This window comes from Peromyscus maniculatus, chromosome 18 (genome assembly GCF_049852395.1).
Source record: "Peromyscus maniculatus bairdii isolate BWxNUB_F1_BW_parent chromosome 18, HU_Pman_BW_mat_3.1, whole genome shotgun sequence".
Lineage (NCBI taxonomy): Eukaryota > Metazoa > Chordata > Mammalia > Rodentia > Cricetidae > Peromyscus > Peromyscus maniculatus.
In genome coordinates, this window is record NC_134869.1 from 18,479,337 (window position 1) to 18,491,020 (window position 11,684).

The 11,684-nt window shown below is 39.0% G+C and overlaps 1 protein-coding gene across 2 annotated transcripts in view; it reads left to right on the plus strand.

Moving 5' to 3' along the window:
- The window catches only part of Cdk17 (cyclin dependent kinase 17), an 85,217-nt gene extending 74,363 nt beyond the window's left edge, over positions 1 to 10,854 (plus strand). For both annotated transcript variants that reach the window (XM_006988462.4, XM_076554627.1), the window contains exons 11-17: positions 1,858 to 1,978; positions 4,505 to 4,602; positions 5,056 to 5,161; positions 5,990 to 6,032; positions 6,869 to 6,959; positions 8,490 to 8,567; positions 9,099 to 10,854. In XM_006988462.4, coding sequence (XP_006988524.1) covers positions 1,858 to 1,978; positions 4,505 to 4,602; positions 5,056 to 5,161; positions 5,990 to 6,032; positions 6,869 to 6,959; positions 8,490 to 8,567; positions 9,099 to 9,136 — 575 coding nt within the window. In that variant the 3' untranslated portion in view covers positions 9,137 to 10,854. The remainder of the gene's footprint in view (positions 1 to 1,857; positions 1,979 to 4,504; positions 4,603 to 5,055; positions 5,162 to 5,989; positions 6,033 to 6,868; positions 6,960 to 8,489; positions 8,568 to 9,098) is intronic.
- Positions 10,855 to 11,684: the final 830 nt, after the last annotated feature.

An 11,684-nucleotide genomic window follows, 5' to 3' on the forward strand; every position in this document is an offset into this window, starting at 1 on the left:
AATGTCAGTGGCAGAGCAGTCATGCAAAGGGTATGTCAAAGGCCATGGACAGTCTTTTATCTGAGAGTGCTCTGAATTATAGAGTTTGAGTTTTTCCTTTAATCTCCAGAGAGCAAGCAGGCAAAAACCCATGTTACAGTCATCATTGTCTCCACTTCTTGGCAGTTTTTTTTTTTTTTTTTAAATTGGTTGCATAGTAAATACACGTATGGCTTCCAGTAATGCGGGTCATTTCACTGCGAGTTGATTCTCCCTTTTTCCTCCTGTGGTGCTGGGGATCCAAGTCAGCCCTGAGTGTGGTAGCAGACAGCAGCTCTGAACTACATCTCCACCTTTGGGAGTTGTTCTTGATCCCTTTGAAAATACCATTATTTCTTTATTATCAGTGAAATTCAGACCGTTGGTAAAGTCAAGCAGAAATACATACTTCCATTACTGGTAGAACACGGCTTTAAACAAATGCTATATCACAGTTAATTTGGGACGAGATTGTTTATATAATTTCATAGAAAAGACTGAAGCTCTGATTTTGACCCCTGAGCCCAACAGGGTAAGCATCTCAGTTCAGGACAGGGGAGTAAAATGCTGTGGACGTTATAACTGCAGTTGGCTTTAATGGCTTAAGTTCCAACAGATTTACAGTCTTGCCATCCATGACTCATTCTTAATATCAAGATGTGCAAGGTGGCGCACACCTTTAATCCCAGGACTCAGGAGGCAGAGGCAAGCAATCTCTGAGTTTGAGGCCAGCCTGGTCTACATAGTGAGTTCCAGGGCTATATAGTGATAGCCTGTCTCAAACAAAACAAAACAAAAAAACAAGTGTGAGGAATGAGAAAGCTGCCCTACATCTTGCTAATTACCAAAATATGTGGAAAAATAATTTGTTGGGCATGACTATACCAAACTGGAATGTTGGGATAACAATTTATAATTAAAATAGTGTCAACATTACACCAATTTAATGAAATGTTGAGTTACCATTTTATGACATTTTTACTTAATATTTTAATAAGATACATAGTTATGCATAACAGCAGTCTTAGCCTAAGCACCCTTGTTACTTGAAATAAAATGTATGATAAAAATAACGTTATGTTTCTCAGATGTAAACTTATTAACCACAGTTTAGAAGCTTAGATCATTAACTCTCCGCCAGTGGCAGAGCAAGGAGGTTGCAGGCTTTTCTGTATTTGGGAACACACAGTAGAGTCTACAGGACGCCGACAAGGGATGGGCATTGTTTATAGCAGTTGGTATTATCCAAAAGCATCAAGGCCTCTCTTACCCTAAAGTTACCCACCTCACACAAGGCATTTAAAAAAAAGACAAAAGAGCACTGAGTTTTGTTCCAGAGAAATCTCCAAATAGACTCAAGAAAATTGCCAATAAAATTCAACTGGTCATAGACCAAATGATTTTGAGGTTTTTAATTTGTAAAAAAAGATGTAGCAAATAAATGTAGCCTTTGGGTTAAAAGGTGGTAAATAGCTTATAGCTGTAGCAAGGAAACTATATCTCAGTGTCATTGACCTATTTTGGATTAATTTCAGGAAATAATTCTGGCATCATGACTCATCAACAAACAGAAAATATCTTAAGTTTTAATTAACTTAGACACTGCGTCAGCTTAGTCTCTGGTCTGCAATTACTGTTTTTAGTTTAATTATATAATACTGACTCGGCCCAGGACTCCATACATTCAACAGAATTTGTAAAACTAATTTTTTGAAGTTTCAAGATGCTAAAGATTAGGCTTCACTGAATGAATGGGTCATGGTGAAGATAGGGACTAAGAAATTCATATATTCATGGATCTCAGTATATTTCATTCCTTGTTTTCTTTTCCCTGTGAAGGACTAGCCAGAGCCAAGTCAGTTCCCACAAAGACCTACTCAAATGAAGTTGTCACGCTGTGGTACCGGCCTCCAGATGTGCTTCTCGGCTCCTCAGAGTACTCAACCCAGATTGACATGTGGTAAATATACAGAGATGCCATTGCCATTTATAGTTTGAAGAGCATCGCCATTAACAGGGCATCCTGACAAATACTTATTTTTAAGGAGGTATTTTAAATAGTTAGTTTGTGTATGAGCAGTGATTAAGAATTGAGGTATGCCTGGTCTACAGAGTGAGTTCCAGGACAGCCAGGACTGTTACACAGAGAAACCTTATCTCGAAAAACTAAAAGAAAAAAAGGAAAAAAAGAATTGAGGCATGGAAATAGAACTATTTAGATTTAAATGTCAAGTAGACACAGTAATAATAAAGTTCAGTAGATATTAAGACTAAATGAGTTAATGCTCAGAGAGCACTTAAAAGAATATATGATATAGGAATTTCAAAAAAGTATTTTGAATATGTAGAATAGACCTACATATTTGGTCCAAAAATAATAATTAAAATTTCAAAGACCCTTTTTATACATAATTATGTGTGTTATATATGTATGTACACATATATGTGTACGGTGCATTCACCTGTACATGCACACACATATAGAGACCAGAGGTCAACATGAGGTGTGCTCACATATCACTTTCACTTAAAAAAAACGTTATTTCTTTGAGACAGTCTTTGAACCTGGAGCTTGCTGTCTGAGCTTGGCTAACTGGCCAGCCAGAGCTGGGCCCTCCCTGTCTCAGGCCTGTGGCATTTTGTACGTGGGCTCTCAAGCTGTGTGTGCAGCCAACATCGTGCCCACAGAGCCATGTCCCCGGCCTTCACATCGTTGTAACCATGGTCGATCCTCTCTGCATGTTGCTAACAGAATCATTGCCTATATATTTCCTTGATCTGATAGAGATTTTCAACTTAATTCAGCCTATTTCTCAACACCGATGTTCTCCTTTACACAATTGTTCTGCTTGCTGTTCTTTAATTGGCCTAGCTCTCCTACTCTCTGCCCAGTGTTCACCCCGGTCTGCTCATTTGATGTGCTCTCTCCACCCAGTGGGATCCGCGTGTAGAGATTCCCAACAGTTTGTTATCAGTCCTTTCCTGAGTGTGCCCCAGCTTCCAGAGGCAGTTCCTTTCTCTGAATCATGGCTGTGTTTATTACCTACTCCTTATGTCTTGTTTGTTTGTTTGTTTGTTTGTTTGTTTGTTTGTTTGTTTGAGACAGGGTTTCTCTGTGTAGCCCTGGCTGTCCTGGATCTCGCACTGTAGACCAGGCTGGCCTCGAACTCACAGAGATCCACGTGCCTCTGCTTCCTGAGTGCTGGGATTAAAGGCGTGTGCCACCACCGCCCGGCTACTCTTTAAGTCTTGATAACTTCAATGCTTATTTCTGTTATTGTCTTGTGCAATTGCATCTCGTTTTGTAGGACTTTTTTTTTTCTCTTAAATTCTAATAAGAGATGCCGAAGATAAAGTTTATAATTTTAACTAGTCTGATTGTACAGTTTCAGACACAAGTTCATTTATATGGTTAAACAACAGTCTCTACTGTCCATCTTTAGAACTTAAGAATCTTTTACTCTTTTAAACTGAAACTTGACCCATTAGCTAACCATTCAAACTTTGTATTTGGTCCCTGGTAATCAGTACTCTACTTCCTGTCTCTGAATTTACCTGTTCCAAGTACCTCATGCAAAAGAAACCATGCTACGTTTGTCCTTTTCTTACTGACTTACTCGGCTCATTTACCACGATGTCTTTAGGCTTCGTCAACACTGTGTGTGGTTTCCTCAAGTCATTGTGTACATACAGCACATCGTTTATTTGTTCATCCAATGATAGGGCCTGGAATTTCTTCCATCTTTCATCTGCCGTCCATGATGCTACTGTGAATGCGGATGTACACATGGTTTCAAGACTTTGCTTTGGGTTCTCTTGCATACATACCTAAAAGTGAAATTGCCGGTCATGGCAATTCTGTTTGCAAATGTGTGAGGAACCATCCTACTGCTTTCCATAGCAATGTGCCCTTTTCTCTTCTGCCTGGTGCTTTCAGTTTTGTGCGGTTTTACTGTCTGTGCGCCCTTCTGGAAGCACTGTGTCTTACCTTCCTTGTATAGCATGGTTCCTAATGATGATGTCTGTTCTCCGAGCCTCTGCCTTCTCCTCCTCTTTCTCATGGTCACGTCGCCACCAGCACCCGCCGGACTCGCTCCTTCCTGCGAGTCGGTCATGAATGGTGACTTCTCTCTCTTCCACACTACCATTGCCACTGTTACCGTCCAGGTGACCGTAGCGATAGTACGCTTCTGTCACTACTAAATAGTTTTTTATTCTCTGGGAATCGTATAGAAGAGAAAGCTAGACGTTTTAAGAGGAAAAACGAATTAGTAACATGGCAGTCAATACGGCAAATTTAATAAATCAGTTGGATCTAAAAATATCTTTGCAGAAAGTTTTCTGGTAGGCTGGTTTAAAATTCCCCTGAAAGGCAATCTTGAGGAAAAAAATATTCTTGTGCTTCCTAATATGTAAATGGATTGATTTCTTCTCTTTTCTTTTTCTTTCTTCTTTTTTTTTTTTTTTTAACTGATGCATTTTAAAGGGGAGTTGGCTGTATTTTCTTTGAAATGGCTTCTGGAAGACCACTGTTTCCAGGGTCAACTGTGGAAGATGAACTGCACTTAATATTTCGACTACTAGGTAAGAAAGAAGTCTTTTTCCCATGATTCACAGCTGCAGTTGGCTAGTTAAATAAGGACTGTCTGTAAGCATGTGTGTACATGCATGCATAGCTATTACGGTAACTATGGTTGGCCTCTCTGTCACAGGGTAGGTCTTCCAGGGTAGCTGCTCATTTAACTTCATTTCACAAAGATTTTATGAAAGAAGATTTGACCCTCTGCATATTATTAAGTACTGCTCCTAGTGTAGTTAGTGCATATGGGACTTTATCATATTTATGACATAATCGCATAGTTCCTAATCCACACACACATACATATATGTATGTGTAATATTTTAATTTCTATTGAAATGGTTTAATCATTTAATTAAAATATATGGTTCTTTAAGTATTTCTTAGTTATACCTGTTTATATATGTTTGTACATATATAATTTAAATGCTTATCATGAATTTATTCTTTAAATTCAGGAACTCCATCTCAGGAAACTTGGCCAGGTGTTTCTTCAAATGATGAATTCAAGAACTACAACTTCCCCAAATATAAGGCACAACCTCTAATTAACCACGCACCCAGGTATGTCTTTTTTAAGTGGAAAGGGGCAGACTCTTGTGGCTCATTAGACAGGTAGCTGTATTTACACAGTGAGGGTTCAGGACTGATGAGGAGGGTTTCTCAGTAGTATGTGACTTAAGTTGATTCCTTTCATTGACATAATTCTTTTGTAAGTCAGTGGTCAAGAATCCCCAAAGTATGTAAATAGAACTGATCTGTAAAACGAATATAGAATGCATATATCAGCATTCTGGAGCTTAGGTAGATAGATCCGCAAAGGCCATGATAACACTTCTGTTTAGGACTCTCGTTGGCTTTGTCATTGGTTTTTATAGCCTTTATTACTGAAGTTTTATATACTTTATAGTAATCGTTGCTTAGCAAGTTATTTTCTGTGATTTTGTTGATGGCTTACCTATATTCCAAATCCTTTTGATACATTTCGGGGTCACGGTCTCACTGTTTTTACCTATGTGCTAGGGGAGTGATATTCTGGTGCCTTCATTGGCACACTGGATATTGGTGTCCGGTTTAAGCTTTCCTCGTCATAGAGGATACTGTATTTGGGGGTAGAATGTTAACTTTCAAAATTCTATAAAGTTAATAATTTTTCTTGAATATTGAATATTTGAATGGCAGTCCCAATGATTTATGGTTTATTCTCAAGAAAATGGCAAGATAAGTTTTTAGGGCTAAAACAGGTTTGGGTCTTTGAAAGCAGTAAGAGTAGTTATTTTAGGGCACTTAAATTTGGCCGATGGGAACATTTGGGAAATCATTTTATCTGCAGTGTTTCAGCTAAGAGAAAGGAATAAATGGACACTTGTTTTGGTTTGTTCTTGTTTCTAGGTTAGACTCTGAAGGAATTGAGTTGATAACAAAATTTCTTCAGGTAAGTCACATCTTATTTTATAAACGTTAAATGGATCGTTAAGTGTCGCTTTCCTTATAGGAAAAATAGAATCCATAGTAACCCCCTCAAGCACTGTTAATGGCAGTAAGATTGCTCACGGGGCTTTCCAGGCTGGCGGCCGCTCAGAGCAGCGCCCTTTGCAGTTCACGCCCCTGTATTCTCCTTTCCCACACTTGTGCCTTGTAGGATGCTGCACCCCAGGTACCACTCATTCTCCTCCAGAGCAGGAAGAAGAGAGAGGACAAGGGTGCCATTGGCACATTAACTCTCTTACATCTAGAAAGCAAAGGCTTCTTCCAGGTCTCCTTGGCCAGAACATTTCATTGTAAAGAAAGAAGAAGAAAAAAAGGAGAATTGGGGATTAGTCTAAATCTATAACAGTTCATGGTTCGTCTGTTGGAGCTGGAAGCCTGAACGCCTTGAACAAATCTAGGTTGCGTCATTTAGGAGAAAAGAGCGGTGCGATTTATCGGCCAGGGATGCCGGTATAAGACATTGCGCATATCTCCACCAGTACATTGCTATTTGCAAGGAAAAGTAACATTAAAGACTGAATGTGTTCAGTTTTCATCACTTTAGAAAAATACAAAGAATCTAATTTTTTATTATGAGACTTAGCTGGGAAATGTGGAATTGAGATAGAATGATCCCCATACTCTGAGTGTATTGGGAGTACTCTAAATTGATGCTGGGAAAATTGCCATATTAAATAGTCAAGAATTTTTTAAGTATTTCTAAATACTAATGTATCCTTCTTCAGCTTTTTACAGTAATTAGAGAAAAGGTTAATGAAGAAGTTTTTTGCTCTTTCACAGTATGAGTCTAAGAAGAGGGTTCCAGCAGAAGAGGCCATGAAACATGTGTACTTCAGAAGTCTAGGACCGAGAATACATGCTTTGCCAGAAAGTAAGAAACACCCAAGTTTGTTCCCTTTGATTTCCATTTGTCTAGGATTGAGCATTGGAATGTTTGGGGGTTGAATTTGGGGATGGTTGTTGGCTTCTAAACCTAAAATTTTAGTCCTGGTTTGTAATCAGATCATGATTTTTTCCAAGCAAGGTATTATGTCTTGTTTTTCTTATTTATGTCTTACAACATTGAACACACTGTCTTGACTCACTAAGAAATCAGTAATATTTGGATGTGAATCATTAATCTTAGACTATGCTGATGATATCATCCTTATGCTTAATCTGGTTCAGTTCATTTGTTAAAAGTGGATTTCTAGGGTTGGACATGTGTAAACCTGACTTAAGATCGCCAACCTCTCTGTAAAAGTTGGCCACTTCTGTGCGCGTGTTCATCTCCAGTACTTGGCGGGGTGGGGATCCCGAGAGCCCAGGGCCAGCGTAGTCCAAATGGTGCGTTCACAGGCGCGCACACTCCGTTTTCTATAAAGACTAGTGAAGCACGATCAAAATGCAAGCTTTTCCTCATGGAGCTGTATTTCTTTCCTGAGAGGATACCAAGACAGCTTTCCTTCCTTGCCATTCTGGCTATACTATCCCTAAGAAAATAGTAAGCCTATTACCGAAATCACTAGAATAGAAAATTGCCCGGGGCTGAGGTAACGCTTTAATTTTGTTCACGCTATCTTAAATTAGTCCAGTGTTTCACTTTAAAATGGAGTGGGGGGGGGGGGGGATAGGAGACTGCCGTGGAGAGCAGCTGTGGGAGCTATCAGCACCATCCCATTCTCTTTTACTAGGTCCTTGTTACCTGAGTCCAGGGAACAGCCCGTAGCAAAGCCTGTACAAGACTTTTCACGTAGAATTTGCTTGATTTTTTTTTTTTTTAAATGAAAAACTATCTCTGACGGAGGTTAGACATGAGAGGCGATATGTTTATATTTCCTAAGTCTTTTTAAGACTGTGTCTTGCTCTATAGCCCCACCTGGCCTGGAACTCACTGTGTAAAGTAGCTGGCCTTGAGTGTATGGTACTCCACAAAACCCTGCCTTCCAAGTACTTGGATTACAGATGTGTGCTATTACACCTTCCTTTCTTTTAAGGGAGGCATTTCGTTACCATGCCAAGCTTCAGTTTGATTTAGTGATTCCTGTACAAATCTACTCCATTCTTTACTGAAAGTATCCGAAAATAATTTAAAGGTTGATGTCCTCAGGCCTTTAAGGGGACAGATGTCAGGAAGAATAAGAACCCAGTAACGCATTTTAATTAGATCTCCCAACCCTAATAAGTCCTGAAACAATGTAAAAATGTTTTAAAGGCAGAGTTAGACAGAGAATGATTCTGAAAGGAGATTTGGTTTTCTGCTTAGAACATAGGGACAAATGTGAAATCTTTAAGGGGGCCATAACCTTGGGAGTATAGAATAGATGTCTGATTTTGAGTCATCATACGTGTTTTGAATGTTTTATTACAATTGATCTAGATTTGTCGTTAATATCTGGTGATTTTTGTCTGTTTATTTTAGGCGTATCAATATTCAGTTTGAAAGAGATTCAGTTGCAAAAGGACCCGGGTTTTCGAAATTCTTCCTATCCAGAGACAGGTGTGTTTGTCATAAACCATTTCACGTGTCGATCATGAATTTTTGCGTTGGAACCAAGCTTTGGGTTTATAAGTTGATGAGTAAAATTACTGATGTAAAAACCAATGTACAGTGCATCCCACAACTCTGTATGTTTAGATTTGCACATACTTACTGTTTTGAATGATGTGGGCAGCTCAGTAAATCTTCAGAGAGCAATTGACTCAGTCAAGTCAGGGATCCTGAAAGCTGCAGCTGGCACAGAGACCTTTTACAAGAGTGACCTGCCTTGATCACTGCACACGCCATCCCTGGTACCTGAGGCAGAAGACATACCTTGTACTTGCCTAGCCATCAGGTTCGTCACTCGGAAGCCTAGAAGCGGTAGACTGACCCCGTCACCAGAGGGTCCTTTAAGACAGTGCCGAGCACTCTTACCATGGAAGATTAGCCTTTGCTGGTGGGAACATTAGCTTCCTAGAGTCACCAAATACTGTATGTGGGATGAGAACTGAACCTTGAACTGCCTCCTAAAATGACTTTATATTTTAGGACACGGGAAGAACAGAAGACAGAGCATGCTCTTTTAAGTCTGGTAACATGGTTTCAAGCCCAGCCCCAGCCTTTCTTATCAGTCATGGACTCAGAGCTGAAGGCAGTTATTTCTTGTGCTGGACTTGGAACCTCCGTTTGTCTACACTGTCCTCTTCACAGTGGAGTCTTTTTATTGCAGACCTACAGATTGTTTTTTATATTTGTTGTCACAGTGTGACAAATTTTTTTTTGTCTTGTCCAGTTGGTTTTAAGGTCGCCTCTGCCAGTAGAGCCAGTAGGTTACAGCTCTCCATGTAACTGTCTTGCTGCGGAGCGTTGTGCAGGACTGAGAAACACAGTGCATTATTTATTGTGGAATCGTTGCTGCTAAATAACTACTGTCTGTTGATTTAACACAACAGTTGAATGCCTGAAGAAGTTGCAGTGGCTTTATTATATGTGAACGCATCTGTTTCTCCTCACAAAGTGTTTTTACTGCTGCATTTTTTTTTTGTTCGTTTGTGTTTTTAAAAAAATTAAACTGCAGTGTTTTCCTGGAATGTACATTTAGCTTTGCTTAGTAGTAAAAAAAAAAAACGTGAGCCATCTTGAACACTCTTAAGTTCGTGCTACGTATAATTTCGTAGGAACGCTGGCCAATAGCGTAGCTGAGAGATTGGCAGCACAGTGTGTTTAAGAAGCATGCAATGTGAGAATTGAGTCAAGCAAGTGAATATCAGACATTTTTGGATTCTTACATTAGACACCAATAAATTAAAAACCAAGTTATTTATTTTTACCTATTCCTCATTTTAGAAATGTCTACTGCATATTCGTATGCTCCTACCCTTGGTTAACTCTTGTACACTGTGTTTTTAGTTAAATTTTAACCATAGAAGTCATTCAAACAGGAAAGGCCTTGCTGCTGTTTGTTTTAAGCACATTTCTTTTTATTAGATGATAATTCATTTTGAGGAACAGTTTCCTTCCTTCGGAGGCTGCGTGTGTTTCAGTAACATTCACTTGGAATCAGCTGAAAGCTGTACTATGTCTTTAAAATGAGCCATGATAAATTAGAAATGAGAAATAAGAACCCAGAGGACCGCTCTAAAGCATTGTGGGTATTCTCTGCTCATCAGAGACACTAACTAGTGTAACTTGAATTATGCATCTCCTTGAACATCACAGACACTTTGGTGTTGGTAACAGTGTTTTAGGCATTTGTGTTCATTTTTAAGGACTATTGGTTAGTGCATCCTATAACTATAAATCTTAATTGATATATTTTGAAATGGTCATGTGCATTTTTGCCTTATATCATGAAAATAGTTATAACTTAATTTTTTTTTGTCCTGCCATTCACTGTAAACATTCAGGGTCCTCTCATTTCTGTTCAGGAAATCCTGTAGTTTATTGTTGTTATTTAACAGTATTAAGTGAGTTTTTGTATATTTCTTTTTAACTTTATTTGTGAATAGTGATTGTGGCATGTTTGGGGATGTTATTTTAATATTTCATGATACTGAAATTTTAATTTTTTTTTAAAAAAAGAAAGTTCTGGAAGAAACAGATTCATGTATAATGGTGAATATCGGACCACTACTGCTTTTCACACCTGTCAACTGGTTTTCTGTTAAACCCTGTAGCCTAACTGCTGTTACTTCTAACTGACAGACATATGTATTAATATTGTACTTTGAAGGTTATAAATATTATGTGAAAATTCCTTCATTTTGTTTTGAAATTTATAACTAAATCTCTGTGTTATATAAAATGTGATTGTGTCGCGTCACTGTTCTTTCGTGGGGAGGAAGGCTGTGCACACTGGCACCAATTCCTTTCCCTGGTGTCATTGTCAAGTGAGGAAATGTCGCTGTGCGGAAATTGACAGCTGCCTTGTGTCTGCGCCGACCATTTGGCTAGCCGTCTCCTACGGAATCTTGCAAGAGAGCGTTCGTTACTTAAGAAATAGCAGGTTTGTTCGTTTGGTTTGCAAATTGGCTTGTAGTTAGTTGTCAGTAAGTTCGATTCTTGCCTGTAAAAAGTAAAGAGGTACGTGCAGTCATTGAAAGCTCTTTCTAGGGAGTCCGGGCACCTCTTGTTAAGGAATTCGGCAAGCAAATAGACATGTGTAGGTTGCTGTCTGTTGACCTTTCCCCCTCATTCAGCTCCTGGAAACTTCGCAGTGAAGAGAAGACTTGAGACTCGGGAGGATTGAACCTGGAACTCTCTCACAAGCCCCTCGAACTGCCGGTTCTGACGGAAGGTAAGAGGTGCTAGGTCAGTCTCACCATAAACAGGCTCACTGGGCATTGTATCAGCTTAGACTGAAAGAATGTCTAATAACATGACATGTTATAATCTATCTTTCAGACTCATGACAGTTCGTATTGGTTTTCTTTACCTCTTCATGGCATTAACTGCATTCACAATACAATAGTTACATTGATTTATTTCCAGGATTGTCTTACTGTTTCAGAAATTGAACTCATTAAAAAATAATTCCATCTAAGCCTCTCATAACTATTAACTACTTCCTGTATCTATGAATTTCCCTACTCGATATTTTCTGGTATGTGCAACCATACCATTTGGTTTATTGCT